This window comes from Camelus bactrianus, chromosome 7 (assembly GCF_048773025.1).
Source record: "Camelus bactrianus isolate YW-2024 breed Bactrian camel chromosome 7, ASM4877302v1, whole genome shotgun sequence".
Lineage (NCBI taxonomy): Eukaryota > Metazoa > Chordata > Mammalia > Artiodactyla > Camelidae > Camelus > Camelus bactrianus.
Genome location: NC_133545.1, coordinates 69,877,915 through 69,900,224, shown reverse-complemented (window position 1 = coordinate 69,900,224; position 22,310 = coordinate 69,877,915). Strand labels below are relative to the sequence as shown.

Sequence of the window (22,310 nt, the reverse complement as noted above, 5' to 3'; positions counted from 1 at the left end):
CACTAAGATGTTCAGACATAAATTAAATTGTTTGGACCTAACTATGTAATAAATGAAACTGTTTTAAGTATTTCTTTGGGCATAAAAACATCATGAAAAAATTACTGAGATGTTAAGGATGCCATGACCAGAAAAGTTTGAGAAAGCAAACACTTGAAATTAATAAGTGCCTTAGTAACTTATAATGGAAAAGAACATGAAAAAGAATATATACATGTATATTTATAACTGAAACATTATGCTGTACACCAGAAATTGATATAACATTGTAAACTGACTACACTGTAATAAAACAAAACAAAACAAAAGAGTAAGGACCTCAGTTGAATTATTTATTTATACCATGACTTATAATAAACTATTCAGATTTTAAAGATAAAATGAAGAAGGTTTCATTAGAGTTCAGAAATAAAGCAGCTTGAGGCAGGAAAATAAAAGTCTGAAGATAAAAATTCATATTGAATTAGTAAACAAAATAATAATTTAAAATGTCATATACTTAAATATAATTTAAACATATATCTAAATAATTTAAATTCAAACTTTACTTTCATTTACTTAGAAGCTATCACTTAAATGAGTGTACTACTAATAGACTAATAATTACTTATGAATTATTATTCAAAATGTTTGATGGTGTTCTGAATATCTAAATGGATAATTATATGAACTATGATTTAAATATTTTAGTTTTAATACATTCCATTATATTAATATTTTATAATTTAACATATAATTAGTCTCATACCTAATAAAAACACAAAGATGTTAAAACTATAATTTTCTAAATTACCTGAAGAACTATATTTGGACATATTAGATTAACTGACTCAAGAACATGGAAAGTTTCAGACCATCACTTGATATTTCTCTAATCTCAAAATATAAATTTTTTAACATTGTAGGATTTGGAGGACAAATAAAAGAAAGGATTGCCTTTTATGCATACTACATGTTGATGGGTCAAGATTTATCATTTATTTATTCACTCATACATTCATTCAGCAAAAATATTTTGAGAAACTCAATACCAGCTAAATGCTGAAGATAAACCTTCCAAGAGATGAACAGCTAATAGCCTTTTCATCAATGATATATATATATATATATATCTCTCAAAAACAACCAGATTTGATTATTGTTATTACTACTAAGAGTTAAAAAGTAATCTCTACACTATTACTGTCCAGTAGAATATAATATGAACCACATAGGCTATTTAAAATAGTCACATTAAAACTGTAAAGATAAACTGGTGAAATTAATTTTTACTGACATATTTTATTTAATCTAATTTATTAAAAATATTATTTCACCAAGAAATCAATATAAAAATTGTAATGAGCTATTTTGCATTTCAATACAAAGTGTTAGAAATTCGTTGTGTAATTCCCATACTCAACATATCTCAGTCAGGACTAGCCACATTTCAAGTGCTCGACTGTCACGTGTGGCTAGCAGCTACTGTCCTGGACACTGCAGCTCTGTAACTTTTTATTTTAACAAGACTTCTGTAAAATCTACTTAGGCCACATTTCTGGCACAGAAAAGAATTACCATGTATCATAAAACCTGTCAATGTTACTTCCTTGATGTTTGTCCTACAATACCTGTTTCATCTTCTAATCATTACCAAAAAAAACTTCATTAGTCTATTACAAAAAAAAAAATCAAATTTTGTACCCCCACAATGTTATAGAAACTCACAGGTGCCCCGGATGTTTTAACTGACAATATTTATTTTGTTACTGTTCTGTGCAAGCTGCTCTTCTACGCGCTTAGGGAGCTATAAAGAAAATAAGAAATGGTTCTTGGGTCTTCATGAGTGAGAAGCTCATTTGGGAGGATAAAATAAGCAAACAAGGAACTATAATGAAGATACAAATTGTCTTAAGGGATACATAAAGCATCTGGCACTTTGGAGGGAGGAGGGGGGAAGGAAAGATAACTCCTGACTTTAAGGAACAATTAGAATATGGAAAGACGTCGTGCAGGGAGGCTTCCTGTCATCCTCATTTCATTTTTGCTTATCACTGGCTCTTCATTTTCTGCAGACTGTAAAGGTCAGGCAAGTTCTTCTAATTTACAGTCATCTAGGCTTCTCCTTTACTTCTTGCCCCTCTGTCTTTTGTACACCTATGTTTGAGGCATGCAATTTTCTGTTTCTGAGATTTTTTCCATGTTGCACTCTCTCCTTGGGATGCTGGTTTTTTTTTCCCCTTTGCCAAATCGGTCCATTAGCAAAATGCCAGCTTCCCTAACCCTACTCTCCTAAGTGAACTCACTTCTTAATGACCACCAACATCATACCTTCACTGAATTTGTCTACGTATCACTCTTCATCTGTACTTAGATCAGCACTCTCCCACTTGAAGGGGCATCACACTCACTTGGAGAACTTATTCAAACACAGTTTGCTTGGTCCCATCCCTGGAATTTCTGATTCAGAAGGCCTAGCATGGGATCAAGAATTTGCATTTGTAACGTGTTCCTAGATGATGCTGATGCTGTTGGACTGGGATCATGTATAAGAGCCACTGGTCTGCATAGTACGCAGGTAAGGATTTTACCCATCTTTGTGTCTTAGGTACCAGTTATGACCCTTGACACTGAGGTGGCATTTAAAAATGTCCGTGGAAAGTAGGAATGAGTTTAAAACCTCATAAACAGATTGCTTGTTAGCAAGACTATTGTAAAGATCTGACAACAATACGCTTTCTGTGATAATCTTCCCAGGAAAGCCACTGACCGGGCCCTTTCAAGAATGAGCAGGACAGGGCCCCAGGTTCAGGTAGGAAAGCTGACACTCCAGGTAGCAGGGATACATTTTAAACAGGATAGTGATGCAATCAGATCACTGTGCCCAGATCAGATAGCTGGAGGCTAGTTTAAGAGAGAGGAAGAAAGACTGGTGGGTGGAGTTACCAGTAGTGAGTACAATAATGCTGGGAAAAAAAGAATGATGCTTTGCTGAAGGAAACTGGCAAATTCAGGGAAGATGAAAATTGTCAGAGACTAATTAGAAAATTAGAATTCACAGGATTAGGACTCAGTGAATGAAGAGAAAAGAAGAGGCTTTTACATTTTTACTTAATTTTCTGGGAAGATGATGATGTCAATTGCTGAATGAAAACAGGTGAAAATACCTAGATGACAGACTTGCAGAACTATAATGTGAAAACTCTGCTAGCCTGTTATGTCTTCAGGTCTTCTGTGTGGAGATATCAAGAAAGGAATTAGAAATATTAGCCTGTAACTCAAGGAGCCTCCATGTCTCCTGATTCTTCAAAATTAACACATAACTGCATGTGGTAAAATACAGTTGTGGTAAAATTCATTTTGAAATTAAGTGTAACTATCCTTGAAATTATTCCTCATGAAATCTTACCATATTTAGCTTGAAACAAGTCATTTTATGATGCTGTGATTAAGATCACCCTATCATTCTTTTTTGTTTCTGAATAAAAGGGATTTTTGGTGACATAGGCTATATTTTTATAATTAATAAAAAAAAATTGTTTTCTTAAGACCAGTCAATTTATTCAAGCATAGCCTGTCCTTCCCATATATCTCACTACGTAAAGAAAAATATTTATTTGAGTTTAAATAAAAAAATACTTGTTCTAATATATTTATCAACCATGAGGATAGTTTATTAGTAACCAAATTTATGAGGGAAAAGTTACAAATTGTCTACATTTTCATCTGATTTTATAAGGTTAAAAATTAATTCATGTTTTCTTTTAATTCCCCAGTAAATCTGAAATAATAATATTAGAAACATTTGTTCCAAATGAAGATGTGCATCAAGAGAAAATTTATTAGTATGGAATTAAGGCTAAATTTCAAAATGACAATACTGTGTTACTAGCTTTCCTTGTTTCTTGTTGTCCTAAATTCTCTGCATTTCTGCATTCTTTTTACCTTTTACTTGAGTGAAAAAAATCTAATGTAATGTATATCTTGTCTTTCCGAAAAGATAAAGATATATCTCACATACAAAGAGGCTCAGATTTATGCAACAACAAAGAAAAAGGACATGAAGCATCAGCCAGAGTTTTCAAGTGCCCCATAACAATAACTGCTAAAATATTTTAAGAGATGTAGAAATACATCATTTTGATACATCTTGATCAGTTATATATCGAGAAAAGGAAAAACATGTTTTTTGGTGTTTTGGTAGATCATTAGGAAAGAAGAAATCACATCAAAAACACCCTAAACAATGCTATCGTATTTATTTCCAAGTCTGAACGAGGAACAGAAAATGTCACCGGGAGGTGACAGTGAACACTCCTCACCTTGCTGCTGCTGTGTTTCTTTCTGCTCACTGACGGTGACCCTGGCTGCCCGGGACTGGGAACAGAACTGGATCCTGCTGATGTAGGACCCGAATGAACGTGAGATCCTTTTTCAATGACGGACGACAGAACCAGGGGTGACTGCTGTAGTGAAACCTTCTGGAGCTCTGCTGCCAACTGTTTAGGATCCACCCCTGGGGACTTCGCTTTATCCACTACAACAAAATGAAAAGGCTTCACATAGTCTCAGTGTCACAGGTACTCAATACCATGGAATTTATCTGAGTTCTAGCTGACAAAGTCAAAATGTTAGTTACACAACAAGCTCAAAAGAATAAATGCAATTGTATCTTATGTATCTATTTCTAAAGAAGGTGCAGAGAAGAGTGAAAGAATGCTGAATTACAGAAGAATATCAAGGTTCCTATTATATCTTCAGAAAAATGTTTTTTTTTAACAGTTTACATACAGAACTGTATATGTGATAAAATATTCTGTTTTATTCACTGGAATTCAATTTGTATGATGGGCTGCTTTTCCTTCTTGAAGTGTTACATATCTATTTCTTTACGGGGGAAATTTCAAAGAGTATGTTTATATTTACAGATGTATGAACATTTCTACAGGCCTTGGTTTGTTCTGTTTAGTGCAGTTAACCCAGACTCTTAGAAATGCTGGCAATAGCATATACAGTGCTCAATAAATACTTCGTGAACAAAAGAATAGTGATATTTTAAATCTTGTAAGTGATCTAAATTCATAGACTATATTTGTTATCTAAGAAAGAATTAAATCTACTTCATCATGTACTTATGAAATTGCATACTGATTTTAATTTAGTATTAAAAAGGTAACCAAAAGGTTCAGGTTATAAGTGTCCCAAAACCCAGTTATGCTAAAAAGAACCCAGTAGTATCTAAAAATTATTTAGGGCCCAAAATAAATAGCTCAATGGATTACTTTCATGTAATAAATTTATTTTTAAAGAATTAAAAATGTGAACTCACAGAGCAAAAATTTCATATGAATTTCTTTAATGGGTCTAATATATAAATATGTGTTTCCCTAGAATGCTAAATAAGCAGCTACAATGCTTTTCATTTTCTTTATGATTAAATAAATACATAAACATCTATCTGTCTATAAATTTATTTTGCCTGTGTCTGTATTTACGTCTATATCTTCATCCACAGCTACATGTGCCTCTATAACTACTTCTGCATCTTCATCCACATTTGGAAGCAAACTGCTTTCACCTACCAGCTTTTGGTGGTTCATGAAGTTCTAGGTGCTGGGGATTTTCAGAATCTGATAGCATATTGAGGTCCCTAAAAATTAAAACAAAAACAAATTAAGAAAGCAACTGAGGAAACCTGAGACAAACGTCCTTTTCCCCAACTACTCTGATTATTTTTTTTTTCAGTAGGTAAATGAGAAGTGGTTAATGATAAAAAGCAATTTCAAAGCATGCTCACCCTTCTAACCAAATATATATCTGCAATGCTGTTAAAAGTCAGCTGATAAAAATGATTATTTAAGGTGAAATCTTTATAGATTAAATATAAGTTCATTTTGATATACGGCACACATCCATGAAATCTAAATGGTTCAGACTTTCATTTAAATGACGCATGTTCCAATAAAAGCATGAAAGGGGACATAATCAGAAAGAAAATTAGCTGAATTCCTTCTATGCTTTAGACTTTGAATCCGAACACAAGAAATCTATAAAACTTGTATTCACTCTATTTTCTAATTACGAGAAATCTTGCTGACTGGCAAAGGTTCCACCTTAACAATTTTAAATTAAAAGAGCCATGAATAGCCAAAAAATGGAAACAAAAAGATGGGGAAAAACTCACAGTCTTACACATATTTCTGCTTCCCCACTTTGCTGACTAATGATACTCTGCACTTCTTCATATGTTTTAGAAGTTAAAGGAACTCCATTCCATTCCAACACTTGCATGCCTAAAAAGACAAATTTACGTATAAAATAAAAAGGTGTGCTATGTCTCATCTGGGTCCACAGGGCATAGAAGACATTGATTTGCATTTAAAAACCAACTCAGCACACCATTTCAGAGAACATCAATTCAAAGTGTTCTGGAAAATTGATACCAAAACCATAAGGGGTTTGATTTCATCAACTTACCTGACCGTATAAAATGTATCTAACATGCAAAACGTTGCTATTGAAAATCTATTAAATATTCTTAAACACATGCATTTTGTTCACACTGCTATAAAGAAAACATTCTTGACCATATATTGCTTAAATGAATTCTGGGTGGGAAGATAATAATAACTGCAACCACCAAAAACTATAATTTTTCCAGGGAGAACAAACAACTGGAAGAGTGCAAACTTCCATTCTCTTATGGAATGGGAGTGGTAGAAAAAAGTCGTTGGGATTTTGTTGTGAAGCTCCCTTTAAGAAGTTGTTATAGTTTCAACTTTGCTCTGATAAAACTTTGCTCAGATGAAAAAGATTCCCATGTTGGGTCTTTTTCGTCACTGCATGCAAGACATTCCTGAGTAGAAGCAGCAGGAATGTCACGCAGAGAGCAGCCTCATGGGTGTGTGTGGTCTGTACAGTAGGATGTCCTGTGCTCAGAAGGGCCTCGTCTTTAGTTTAATGCTTTACTGCTGCCATTTTGAGATTCTTAACACTGTTTGAACAAAGAGTACTACATTTTCATTTTGCACTGGGTCCCATAAATTATGTTGCTTGACTGGTTACAAGGAATTTCATCTTTCTTCTCTTTATAGGAAGATAATTTTCATACCAAAAAAGCAGTAACATAATTAAGATTTAAACATTTTACATTCAGTTTCTTTGGTCCATTTTATACAAGCCGTCAAGTAATTTTAGGTGCATATTCGGCACAAATTGCAAGGTCCTAATATGTGGCTATGTGAGCTAGATATAAATTAGATGAAACCATCCGAAGTTATAGTGCCCAGATATTTGTGAATGCTATCAGATTTACCTGAGAAAAAATAGGTATGTATGCCAGGACTAAGTTAAAATTTAAATAAAAAAAATACTCGTTGAACAATTAGGTTTTCAATGAGCTTCACAGATGCCTATGTGAAATTCCCTATTGCTCACTATTGGCTTCCATGGGAAATTCTAAATATGGCATGATTGAGTCTTTAGAAGTTTTCAGTGAGTTTGATATACATTGGAAACCATATTACCAGCTGCAAACAAGTAGGGGAAAGTCTTTTATAATGTGAAATGGCAAAAGAAGTCCATAAAAATGCCCACAATAACACAAAAAAGAATGACTTTTCTAAAACTTACTCCAAGAAAACGTTATCTTCAGAAGGGCCTTAGGTTTATTTCAACAATCTCAGGCTGTTGTACACATAAAATGAGAAAATTGCATAAAAGACGGTGATAACATCACTAAAGAAAAACAGCACTGAAAGAGGAAAAGCTCACTGAAAAATATATTTTTCTTAGTCACAAGAAAGAATACATTGATGAACAGAAGATTTTGAATTGAAACAAATTAATGGTGTTATAACCCAGAAATTGCATTGTCACTTTTCTGCAGGAACATACTCTATTAAAAGAAATAGCTACATAATCTTCATGCTGCTTCTGTTGAATTTCCCTGTTCATTTTTCATGTTTTAAAATAAAGAGGCAAGTTTATAAAACTTAATTATCCAGTGAAATGAAAAATACTCCTAGCCCTTAAAATAGGAAACCTATTTAGAATCGTTAATAAAAGCGATGGAAAAAATACACAGATGACTAAGATCTCACCAAGATATATACCTGAGGTCATGAACCATATGATTTGCTCTGTCCCAAGATACACCAGCTGAACTTCTTTTCCCCTTACTCGGTTTCCCACTAGCATCAGTGCAATATTGCAGTTCAAAAGATTTTGCCAGTTTTCTTACTCTTTTATTATTGGTTCCAATGGTGAGCATCAGATACTATAGGAAATGTGACAGACTACTCGAACATAGTCATTTAACAACAACTTCCTCTTCCACTGCCTCCCCTACTTCCCTCAAATGCTAGAGGAGCCATACTAAAATAAACAAGTGAATGTACAAATTACTCCTATTAATTAGTAAGATGGCCTGAATAGTTGTGAGAATTAAGTATGATTTGTTTTCATATATGATATTTTTGAAAATACATTAATTGTAAATTCCTATAAACTATTTAAAATTGCACGCAAAAATTGTTTGAATGTACTACATATAAGTTCACTAAAGTAATGTTTTATCATTTAATTGATTTAAATGTTAAGTGTATTCAAATTTAAGGAAACTTTTTGCACTGACTTTGGTTTAGAAATAATTCCTGGAAGGTAGTGAGCACATGAATGGTTATAGCTGTTGGTTAGCATTATGAGCAAACACATTTTCTTTATATTTAAATTACGTCAACATGTATGTTAACCAATTGGTCAAATTTGAGATTGTACAGATGATACTTCAATTATATCCCCAGAAAGTGCCTATTCTATTACTCAGCCATAAAAACGAATGAAATACTGCCATTTGCAACAACATAGGTGGACCGAGAAATTATCACACTAAGTCATACAAAGACAGACAAATATTATATGATATCACTTATATGTGGAATCAAAAAAAAAAATACAAAGCAATCTATTTACAAAACAGAAACACGAACATGTACTTACAGTTACCAAAGGGAAAAGGGGAGGGGAGGGAGCAAATTAGGAGTACAGGATTAACAGATATACACTATTATATATAAAACAGATAAACAACAGATTTGCTGTATAACAAAGGGAGCTATCTTCAATACCCTGTAATAGCCTATAATGGAAAAGAATCTGAAAAAGTATATATATATATATATATATGTATATATATACATACACCCATATATATGAATTACTTTGCTGTACATCTGAAACTAACACAATATGAAAATCAACTATAGTTCAATAAAAAAATTAATAAAAAATGCCTATTCTAATAACTTCTAATAGGCAAACTAAGATAATCTGAATTTTTTGAAAGTGCAACAGTAATGAAAGAATTTGCTATTCAAAATCTTACACCTAACACGTTATTAAAAACTGAAAAATAGACACAATCAAGTAATTTTGGAATTAAAAATTCAATCAATATAAAATATTCTCGTGTGTGTTTTCATAACTTTTGGGATTACTTAATTTTGTATGCTCCTCAAACTGGAAAAAACTATTCTTATCTTTATAATACACAATTTCCTGTATGCTATTTCTTTGTCTGTATTTAATATTTATCATTACTTCAAAAACATCATACGGATTAAAATTCTTGCATTAATAGTGAAAATCTTAGAGGTTAATGTATATCTAAACATATATCACCCAAAAGCTCATGACTTTTATTTATTTATTCCACAAATATTTATGGGGCAGGCACTACACAATTCATCACCCTTGTGATGATCACTGTCTTTGTGTCTTATATTTTATGCTGTTGTAAAAATTAATAAAAATTATACTCTACTAGAAAAAACAGAACACTCTCGGTGATTTGTAAAATGAAGACGATTCCCAGAGAAGGAAATGCATGAGTGTTAGAAGCACACGAAGAAACGCCCAGACTCATTAGTGATGAGAGAGTGCAAATGAAGCAAAAATGATGGGTCACTTAACTCTCATCATATTGAAAAATGTTTGAAAGCCAGAAACTGTGTTGACCAGGACATGGGATTAGGGGTCCTTGACGTCAAGGGAGATTCTACTTGCTAGGAAGTTGTTCAGCTTTATCCCCACTCTGCGATGCAAGAATATGATGACTATGTCAGGATGAAAAAGTAAAACTGCTTGTTTACACTTTATAACCATGTAATTATTTAAAAAGGAACGCAGGTAAGTGCAACCACTCTGGAGCACAATTCGGCAGAACGTTGTTAAATTAAGCACATGTACATATATCCTCTGACCCAGAAATCTTCTTCATGAATATCTACTTGTGGGGAGGTGGCAGTATCAGGAGAAACGGGCAATGAGAGCGTACGAAATGCTCACGATGGAAACACTTAGCAGAGTTTTAGGAAAGATACCACACCAAGTGTTCACACCAAAGGGTGGCTCCATCCTAAAATCATTTGCCAAGTGAAAACAAGTGAGAAACAGAATCTGATCTTTAGGGCAATGACATTTATGTACATTAAAATGATATTCACACTAATGGACATTATATATTTTACAAATAAATAATAGACATTACATAAATTATAATGGTGGCTCATGGAGGGAAGAATGGAATAGGAAAGGAAAATGAGATGAAAGAAGATGAATGAATCAACAAACAAACAAAAACCACTTGCACACACAGGAGGGGACCTTACAGGAATCAATGGGGCTATTAGGCTGATATGAATTTCATTTTACAGAAAATGGGAGCCTGAATTGCTAAAAAAGACTACAATAAAATACTATAGTTTATTTTACCCAATAATTCTACAATTCTAATAATGCTTTCAAATGTAAGAGAAAGACTGAGAGAGAGAGAGACTGATATTTAGTGTTTAGAAATTAAAATTAGTCCATTTTTCAAAAAGGAACATATGCACTATTCTCAGAGAGATAAATATTTTATTTCTCAGAAATGTGTTTTATGAACCAACACACTGCTGATCGTTGACTGTTGATACTTTCTCTCTTCCATAATCAAACATGTTCACATTTAGCTTGGTTACTTCCTAGCTGCTGTGACATCCCGCAAGCTGATTAATCCACTGTCCTCGGCTTCCTCAAGGGAGAATATACTCGCTAGATCACCGTTTTAGGTGATTTCCACTCTATGATGCGGAAAACACTAAGACTATGACAGAATGAAAAGTGAAACAGCTGCATGTTTACAATTCATGAAAATGCAATCGTTGAGCTGCAGGTGTATATGAAGAAATTAACAAGTATTTTAGAGTTCTGAATTTTCCACGTTGTTTTACATTATTTTCCTTATCGACCACTTTTCTTTCCATATATACTAAAACTTTCAAACACAGGAATCATGTCATCTGTTTTTCCTTTTTCTCCATCCCCTGTATTTTTTCTTACTGCCCTGAGTGGCAACAGTTCAGGAACTTCAGCTGGTCCTGGCTCCCCAGGGCTCCATGGCATTACCCTACCTAGTGATCTTATCCGGGCACTGCTACATTTGATTCTGGATTGGATAACTCAGGGGATGGAACATCCAATCTGCTGCCTGAATCTAAATTTGGTTTAAATATATGCCAAGTGGACAAAGTACGTAGTGCTAAAGCCACTTAAATTCAAAGCTGCTTTCAATCTAGAATACCAAACTTTGCTCTATTAAAATACACATTTTCAAAATATGTGATTTGCCACAACTTCCTCTTTTCATAGTATAAAGATAACAGAATTAACCTCAGGAGAATTTTCATGTAAATTTTATAAATGCATATTCTTCCAAATTTCAGTAGTACATATATAGATTTGAGGTAACTTTCTATTTTTTTTTTTTTGCTTGTGTTTTACAGTGAGTAAATGCAAGCCTCATGTAAATGAAAAAAATTGTTAAGCACATGTATATGCTGTGAGAATACATTCTATTTCCATCCTTGGGCAGGACTATTGACGAGAGTGATTTAGAGCAATGTTACACAGCTTGGATATATTTTAAAATAGCTCAAAATTAGAGAAGTAAAATGCTTGTATTTGAAACTGTCATTAATTTGGGTTGAGATCTTGAGCATTTCATTTTCCATGTTTCTTCCTTCACTCATACTTTTTATGAACAAGCAACTTAAATCAGCAAAGTACATTAAACTAGTGCAACCACTATGGAAAACAGTGTGGGGGTTCCTCAAAAAGTTAAGATGAGAACTATCATATGATCCAGCTATTCCACTTTAGGGTGGTTATCTGAATAACAAAAAAACACTAATTCAAAGAGACAGATGCACCCGTATGTTCACTGCAGCATTATTTATAATGGTCGGTATATGGAAACATCCTAAGTATCTGTCAATGGATGAATGGATAAAGAAGATGTGGTATATCTCTGTCTGCATCTATACCCACAATGGAATAGTGCTGAGACATAAAAGTGAAATCCTGCCATTTGCAACAATGTGAATGGACCTTGAAGGTATTACGCTAAGTGAAGTAAGTCAGAAAGAGAATGACAAATACTGTACGATTTCATTCATATGTGCAAGTAAACACAAAGAACAAACAAAATAAAACCATAGACCAAACAAAACCAACTCACAGATACAGAATATAGATTAGTGGTTACCAGAAAGGAAGGGGGTTGGGGGGCAGGTGGGTGAAAAGGGTGAAGGGGTCAACTGTGTGGTGATGGATGTATTGTACACCTGAAACATTTTAAAAATCAGCAAAGAAAAAATCAGCAAAGTCTGGCTTGCACATATAAATTCTCGAATGAAATTAATTTACATATTATAAAATATCACATTTTGAATAGAAAAAAAGCTAACAAATATCAACATCTACTGCTGAGCTGTTTGAGCTTACCTATACTTTTTTTTCTAAGTCTGAGTGCACTGAAAGTATTTAGAGTTAAGGACTCCTACACTTACAGATGCAAAACAGATTTCGCTCTGTCCATAAAGAAATCGTAAAGAAAACAGAGGATCACATATTTTGTACTAGTGATGGTCAGTAATAAAAAGGTCATTGAAGGAGGGTTACGTGAGTCAAATGTCTTGTAAAAGCACGTCACAACTATTTTCACAGATTTATAAAGCAAGCCAGATTCTTGTAGATATGCTAGCTACATGTAGTCTTTCATACAATATACTGGAGAAGAGAAACATGAAGTGACATGACTAAGATTACACAGATGAATTATGAAAAACTTCCATACACAAACACACCCCCCACTTGATTATAAGAAGTTTCTTTGATTAAAAGGAATAAAATTAGGCCCATTTCACTTGTTTTAATAGCACCAAGAAGAACTTTTCTTTTTCACAAAGTTATTTTGACCACTGTTTTTCATTTTATCTTTACAGCGATTCAGTAAAATAGGTAGGGTAAATATAACTACTCCTATTTTTATAGCTCTGAAACTTGTTTTAGAAATCATACTGAGTGGTAGTTCAAAAAGCCAGGTCTCCTGATTTCTCAACTAACTTCAAGAATAAGGGTTTCATTTCTGTTTAAAAGACACATAATATCTAATTATAAAAGTTTGGCTATTTTTATAGCTCACATCTTAGGTTTATGTGTATAATCAATATAAATAGATGCATTTAATTATGATAAAACTAACCATGAGTCATGAGTTCATGACTATTTAGTGAATGTGTGTCAAAGAGAGGACTAGATTCTGGGTCACTCCCACTAATCAGCTACGATTTCTGACATGATTTCCCCCCGCTAAGGGGTGTGAACACCATGAACACATGTTCACAGAAGGGAGACAGGATCGTGGCTCCAATCTTGAGCTGAGAAATGGGAGCTGGAATAGATGAAGATGAATTTGAACAGGTTGGCATAAGTTACGAAAGGCCTGGGAGGTCACACTGAATTTGGGCTTAATTTATTTGACAATATAAGACATGAGAGGAAAGGCTTCCTTTAATCAAATTGTCATTTTAATAAAAGTCTGCAGTTTAGAGAGGGCCTACACCTTTCTTCCCTTCTGTCAGCAGGTTGGTGCCAGCCTCTCTTACGTTTTCTCTTGTACAGACTTCTATTGTTACACTCAGCAAACTTTATTTATTTGTGTAATTGTCTCCACTGCTAGTCTGTGAATTACTACGTCCACAGTACATATGTTTTCTGAATGAATGAATGAAAGCAGAGACAGCCTGGAAGCCGAAGACTGGTAAAGAAGACAGGAATTCAAAACAGCCACCAATGATACATTTTAACGTTTAATATAATTTTCAGAAAATACTGTCATGATGAAAAAAATGGGATTGCTGAGAACTGGTTATTTGAATCAGTCTAATATTTAAATCCACTTTTTCACGATTCATTACTGCAAACTGTCTAAGCACTATAAAATATTGAGAGATTTTATTCATCTTTGTTCCTCCCAAATACTTCAGGTGATATTGGTAGACACATAATTTTCATAACCAGTGATTTTCCATCAGAAACGTTAAAAACTGTGGCTCTTGGTGAGATGCACATTACAAATGACAGGAAAAAAAAATTTTACCTGCCACCTGTAGAACCACACAAATATATATTTAAGTTATATGACTTCTCTTGAAGCAAGGATATTTGTTGTATGAATTGAAATAAGATTTAAGACTTGAATGTTAAACAATCTGTAGTTTTGTTGTATTATATAAGGATTTAAGTTTAAAAAAATGGAGTGCCTTTTGGCCTACTGAATTTAACTACTATGTGTGGGAATAAATAAGCATAGTGTGGTCATTCATTGAGCTGAAACTATATACATGTATTAATATTTATATATATATAATATCATTATCACCTTATCCCCTGTTCCCAGCTTGGTCTGAACAGCCACATTTCATGCCTGGATTATTCTGATAGCTTCCTAACTGCTCTCCTTCATTCTTTACTCCTTCAAACTATTCTCTTTACAGCAGTCAGAGTGATTTTATTTAAACGTCATTCAGCTTGTGTCGGCCCAGTGGCTTCTCATCTGACATTAATAGAAGCTGAAGTCCTTACAATGACCTACAAGATTACTCTCTTACCTCTGTTACATCTCCGACCGCAGCTCCTGCTCTCCTCTCTCGCGCGTGCTCGCTCTGTGCCAAATACACAGGCCTCCTTCCTGCCTTACTGCTCCTGGCACCACCGGGCACACTCTTGCTCTGAGCCTCTGCCCTCTGCATCCCTCTACCAATAATACCGATAACTCCCGGCTCATTCTTTCCTCTTCTTGGGGGCTTTCCTCAATTTCTGCCTTCTTAGTGAGACCCTCCCTGACCATCTCATCTCCAACTGCAACCCCACCCTCCTATCTGCCATATCCTTGCTCCTTGTTAATTTTTCTCCTTGTAAATTTTTAATATTTAATTTTTAAATATGTTGTTATTTTCTGTCTCACCTACTAAAATGCGTGGTCCACGTCTTCTCCCTTTGTATCCCACAGGACCAAGAGCGACCGCTCCACCACTCCACAGTGCATGTACTAATCTACATGCTGGCACTCAGAAAACCCAAGCACCGTATCTGACAGTAACGGGGATCCTGTAAGGACTGGAGAGTAAAAAAAAACAAACTAGCCTAAGAGAAAATAAAAGCAACTTTATTTCTTCCACCACTCTCAGTGTAACTTACTACACCTAAGAAAAATCTCTAATCTGAATTTTTTAGTGCTGATGTGAAAACCTGCATTCCCATAGAACATTCTTTCTGCATCAGCACTTGTCACTACATTTGGAAAATAGTGGTACTCCATTACTACAAGCAAACACAATAGCTCAATTTCAAAAATTAACAAATCAAATAGAGAAAACCCTAAAAAGATCTGCTTCAGTTCCTGAGCAGTCCTTTGCCCTCAGAAGCTTACAGTCTGTTCTTAGAAACTGTCTGAAAGCCACTTGGAATTCTTTGGGATGGGAGGAGGCATCTCTGTAAGCCCCATTTAGTTATGCACTGGTTCTAACAGAAGCTTGCAGAATCAACCACTGTATTCTGCATTTCTATATTTCTCTTACTGAAACTAGAAGAAAATATACATCATTACAACAGTCACTCAATAATGGGTTTTCTTTCTTTAAAGGTATCTTTCTCCTGGATATTCAGATTTGTTTTATATTTTTATTCATTTAGACCCTGAGTAAACTCTTCCTCCACAGTAAGTATCCTCTATCCACTGCCTTTAGGCTGTAGGAACCTTGAAAGCAACATAGAATTAAATCATTCTACATCATTTTAGGATACCTGTAGAGTGGTTACTGAATAAATGTTCTGGTCCTTTGCATTCCTCACTATTTTCAATATTCCTAATATTCTCACTTCTCCTCCTTCACAACAACTTTCTTCCTGAACTCCCTTTTCATCACCTTCATCTTCCTTGTCAGTATATTGCTACTACATACCACTAGATTCTTACAATTCTGCAGTAAGTACCTCAATTTTCTTCCCCCAAAAAGAACCATCTCACGTAACGATGAATTCAAGTATTCTAAGGTCTGAAGCTTGTGTAATTTTAAGAAAAAAGAGAAAATTATGAATACAAAATCAATGCAAGTGGACACTTGTTAAAAGGACAAAAGAAATCACAACAAATGATGAATAGTAAATAGCTGACAAATGCCACAAACATCACATGTGTTTTTTCAACTTCCTGGAGGCTTGTAAGGGGCCTGTACAAGTGAGGAGGAGCCCTGAGACTGAGCTGTCATGATTTATCTATTCTGATCTCATTCCTTCTTTCTCTCCATGTAATTAGTCTCACTTTCCTAATTCTAGTGCTAGCATTTCCATTTTATGTATAACACGTCCACCTTATCATAGCACACATTTTGCTTCCTCTTTCCAAATCTTTGACCCTGTGATTCTTCGCCAGCTTCAATCTCTCCCCTACATCTCTTCAACAGATAGAGTGTCTCACAAGTTTGCATTATACAGGGGTTTGGGGAGGATCCCTTACACTTGATGCTGAAGATCCAGTGAGTCTCTGTGATGTGTCAACAGCCACACACAAAAGGAGCTGATGAGAAAGACTGGTCCACATGCTGGGAGCCAGACACCTGACACCTACTCCACCATTCTGTTCATGAACAAGATACGCTTTCAGTGATTAACAGACCATGAAAGTTACATAAACAGATATTAATTGCATGCATGTCCGTAGACTTTAATCAGACATAAGATTAACAAACTGTTGAAAAGAAGAAAAACTGAGAAATCTTTTTAAAAGATTAGTTAAAACTATGGTTTTACAGTGAGGAGGTAATCTACTTACATGAGACACAGTTTAACCACTTCAGGCATTAAATTAAAAAAACATTTTTTCAGGCCTGTACCTACAATGATATTCCACTTAGCAGATACCTTTAGCAGATTAGCGCTCCCTTACAGGAAGCCTAAACTTCGTAAGATTAATTTGTCATCTATGAAATTTAATTTCATCTATCCTTAACAAAACAGCTTCTGTAGCTAGCATAGTTCTTTAGAGTTAACTAAGCACAAAAAAACGCATCAGCTTCTTTCAGACTCACAGTTAACCTCCTTAAACCTCTTTAAAAGAAACTTCAACTTGTACAGATGAGATAAAAGGAGACAGAGAACATAAGCAACTTGCCTAAAGTCATGAAGATGCCATTAACTCAAGTCTTCTGACTTCAAGTTTCTGCTCTTCCCATTAGGAATACTCTAAATCCCTGCAGTTCAGAGCTCAGACCTGACCATGGCCCGTTATCCTACATATGTACAGATACAGGAAACACAGAGTTCAAGCTTAAATAGCAAATACTCTTCTTACCACCAAATATCTCCAAAGTAAGTACCATCTTTTCACTACTTATGTGAAACACTATGCTAAACACTATAGTAAATGTTTCTGATACATTATTTCTAAATCTGTTAACAATTTTGCAGCCACTATTATTATCTCAGTTTCCCAACGGAGAATAACAAGGTACTAAAAGTTATCCAGGCAATAAGTACCAGAGCTCAATCTAAATCCTGATGTGCCTGACTCCAAAATCATTCTCTTTATATATTGAAGATGCTTAAGTATTGGATGTTTGAAGATTTGGTATAACTATTAAAGAGAGAGTTCAACATCCTTGCTTCCAAAATAACCAGTCCGAGATCACACACACACACACACACACACACACACACACACAAAACGTAGCCTATTATGGCATGCTGATTAGACAAATTCAGAAATTTAGAAATAGAAACAACTGTTCATCATGAAGCAGTGTCACATGAACATACACATATATTTCAAGGTATACCACTTCTAGTGATAAGAGCAATCAAATTAGGATAGGATAGAGTATTATACATACTAAAAGTGTGTAAAACAGGGCAATTATTTATTTTCTTGATGTCTCTATCAGAAATACTGGGACTCAAACATAAGTTCCTCTGATTAATTTCAAAATAAATGGCTAAAGAAGAGGAATATCATTCTTTGTCTTGGCAATATAGCTAATGAAATATCCAGAGAAGGAAAAGTATGATTTCACTGTATTTTAACAATAATATATCACAACCTACCAGGCCATGGACCCACCATTTATGTATTTTTCTTCCCAGAAGATAGTTCCTAAATATTTATTAGAAAATCTTTATATCAACAGGAAACGTGATCGTCTGCCATGTGTATGTGACACACTGTCTTGTAGGAATTTTGGGAACTCTCATGCTAATGACCAGTCTGTATGTGGTAATCCCCCTGGAACAAGAACAAGGAAGCTCACTCATCTTGGTCTCCAACCTTGACTCCTGTGCCATCTGTAACATATGCCAAAAAAGCATAAGAAGAGACTTTCTTGCCTTGGAACATTCTCCTTTAAGTCGCACAGGAGTGTGTCCTCTAGTGATGCTACTGGAATGAGCTCTTTCATGACAGGGAATTCCAGAGGCCAACTGCTAAAATCCAAACCACCACTGCAAAAACAGCTAACCTTACCTCCATTCCAATCTCTGATTCTCAACCATAAATCCAACAACATTTTCTTGCCAGAAACCCTGTCAATTCATCTTTAACAAGAGCTAGTGATTATCCTTCTAAATGCTTTGTATGGTTATTATCAGAAAAACTGAAAAGATTTTGTTCTAGGGTGTTGCCATGCTCTTAGTGCTGGCAACTTACTTTTTATAGGCAAAGTGGGTCAAGTATGAAAAATGCCCAAACTCTATAAACTGAAAATAGAGAAAAGGTCTTTGAGAATTTTATTTTGTTTAATTCACGTATTGTTTTACTCATAAATTTATCTAACATTAAAAAAAAAAAAGAAGAGCTAGCTAGCTGGGTCAATACCGCCTGTGTGGAAACAAGTAGAAACTAAGAATTGGGAAATACCCACGAATTAGAATTTATGCCACAGGCACATTTCCTTGCACAACAGAAAATGGAAGAACTAAGATAAACTCGTTTTTTTTAAATAATAGGCCTAATCTAATGGCCTGGGAGAAGCTAATTTTCCCTACAGCTTTGGCTAAATCCACAAGCAAACACTGGATATCACTGGTTTTAACTTTTTGCTCTCCTATTCTATGTACCTATGGATTCATTAAGAAGTTTCTTGAAGCTACATTCAGATCTTAACACTATACTCCTATCTTAGCTCCAAACAGCTTTCCAAAATTTTTCCAAATTTGATTTTATTATCAATAATAAACATACAAGTTACCTTCAAGATACTTTATTAATTTTCAGTTGGAAAATCTATCAATATAAATGAATAACTTTGGTTCAACGGCTAAAAGGTATTTCTTCTTATGGATTCATCGTACTCTTACGAAAATTGTTGAAATTTGAAAAGTATACTGCAGGTAATATAGTTCACAATTATGGTGTTGTGATATACAATACCTGAGGAAAAGTAATTTGAAGAATAAGTTCAAGAAAGTGATTACTCTGAGCTGAGAACCAATGATATGCACATAAAGGATTAGATTTGGCCCCTTGTATTTCCTAAACAAACTTTTATTTTAGTTATGTTTTCTATTCTTCCTTTTCTGGAGATATTACATTATTATAAGTTAATATAAAATAATATAAACTTGTTAATAAGTTTAACAATTGCCATGTGTTAATTTTTTTTTTAATGTCCTAACTTACTGTATGATAGTGATTCGGAATACAATGATTAACTCTCTCAGAACAAAGGTCCAACACTGTGAACCCACTGAAGACTCAAATAGATAGACTCAATATAAAAGATATTTTTTCCAAATTAATCTATGCCTTCAATAAAATCACTATCAAATTTCAACAGAGATTTTCCCGAAAATTGACAAGCCAGTTCTAGAATGTACATGCAAGATCAACAGTCAAGAATTGTCCCAAAAGGGTTTTGAAGAAGAGCAATATGGCAGATTACCTACCATATGTCAGGACTTAAAGATATCATAATTAAAACAGTGTGACAATGATGTAGGGACAGACAATTAGACTAGCAGGCTAAACAAAGATCTCATAAAAGACCCACACATGTATAAAAAAAAATCAATATATGACAGATGGGGCTTTACAGATCAGTGGGTATAATGATATACTATTCAATGAATGGTGCACAGGCAACTGATTATCCATATTGATGGGAAAAAAACCTAAAATTTCTACTCAGCCCATAGATGGAGTAAGAACAACTTTGTGGGAGCCCATGAGTGGGTTAACAAATTGTAACAGATCCCAGCCACTTATCTCCTTAAAGAAGATGTGCTTAGTAACTGCCTTGAGGTTTTAGCAATGACCCAGGCTCCCGGCTATAAACGCTGGGTGAGCCTGCTGTTAGTCTTCTATCCCCAAAACAGCCTTGGGCTGGAATGGTAAACAACTTATAAAAAGCTGCAGACTCAGAGGTGAGAACGCTGGTTAGCCAATGACGGGTAAGGGGGCAACCTAAGACAGGCACAGCCGCCTGAGTCCAAGTTGTTAAGCAGCTGATTCTCATACGTTCCGCCCTGATAAGCTGAAAGGCTCAACACGAACATGATTCACCAAAAAGGGTCTTCTGACCTTGAGCCAAACACCAACAATAAACAAAGCCTTTGAACTCACTGTGATCCCACCCAGTCCTTCCCTAGATTCCTGCATTCCTCCTTTGACTGTACTCAATAAATATGGGAGATTTGAGAGGCTCCTGGAGTTGGCTCCCTACTCCCTCTGGCTCTCTTGACTTATTTCCAGTCTTGAGTAATTCATTCCGTCTCGGTCGGACTTCTGCTGGCCAGAACCCAAAACTGGTGATGAACCCACACAACTTAATTCTACATCTATAAGGACATTGTATAAAGAGTAAGATTTTACAACATTTAGAAGAAAATATAGGCTAATATTTTAAGACTCAGGGCAAGAAAAACTTCCTGCACAATACAGAATATTCATAAAACTTAACAGAAACAAAATGATAAGCTGATTTATGTTAAAATTACAACTTTTGGGGAAAAAAAAAAGACACAAAAATACAAGCCACATACTTGGAGAAGGTATTGACAGCCTACATACTAGTCAAACTATTATATCCATAATATATATAGATTCCTTAAAATTCAATTTAAAATACATAAACAATCCAACTAAAGAATAAGCAAAAGAACAGGAAATCACAGATGAGAAAAACCCAAGAGCTAACACGATAAACAAAATATCATCATGCTTAACATTACCGAAGGTAAGGTAAATGAAGACAACAAGGGGATATTACTTCATGTTATATTTGAAAAAAAAATGCAGAGAAAGCAGAACAAGGACATAAAGGAACAAGAACACTGATTGACTACTGGTGCACGTAAAAACAGGGTAACACTTTGGAGAGCAATCTGGAAAAATCAACCACTGCTGAAGAAACCACACGACATTCTCCGACATTATTTAACAAGACAGTCATTATAAACCAGAAATTAAACTTGTAGAAGAAACTCTTGCACATGTGCATGAGACTACTTAAAAAACTCATTATAGCACTGTTTGAAATAGTAAAAAAAAAAAGACAAAACTCATAAATAGACTAAATAAGCAGAGAATATTTAAAGTAAACTCCAGTAGAGACAAACAATAATGTAATCCTTCCCTGTAGTTAAAATAAATAAATAGAACTACATGTCTTACTTCGGACGAATCTCATAAACTCGGTGACTAAAAAAAGTGGCAAAAACACAGTACAGTAAGATACCATTTTCATAAAATTTCATAAACAAGCAAAATGAGTCCTTACATAGTTTATGAATACTACACAAAACTGCGAAGAAAAGCAAATGAAGGCGCAACCTCCAGTTACATCTGGTGGTTTGTCCCGGCGCAGTAAGGGAGGTCTGCGAGAGGAGAGGGGACTACAGGAGGCTTTAATTGATTTACAGGTATTTAACGCTCCTAAAAATATGAAACACAGGCAAAA

The 22,310-nt window shown here is 34.6% G+C and overlaps 1 protein-coding gene across 5 annotated transcripts in view; it reads right to left on the bottom strand.

Annotated features, from left to right (window-relative positions):
• Window positions 1–22,310, bottom strand: part of PCLO (piccolo presynaptic cytomatrix protein) — a 310,832-nt gene that overhangs the window by 66,141 nt on the left and 222,381 nt on the right. For 4 of the 5 annotated variants that reach the window (XM_074367559.1, XM_074367561.1, XM_074367560.1 and 1 more), the window contains exons 11-13: window positions 6,164–6,272; window positions 5,562–5,629; window positions 4,302–4,516 (exon numbers count right to left, since the gene is read on the bottom strand). In XM_074367559.1, the coding sequence (XP_074223660.1) occupies window positions 4,302–4,516; window positions 5,562–5,629; window positions 6,164–6,272 (392 nt within the window). Of the gene's footprint in view, window positions 1–4,301; window positions 4,517–5,561; window positions 5,630–6,163; window positions 6,273–22,310 lie in introns of those variants that run through there. The other variant, XM_074367563.1, reaches the window with a different exon arrangement.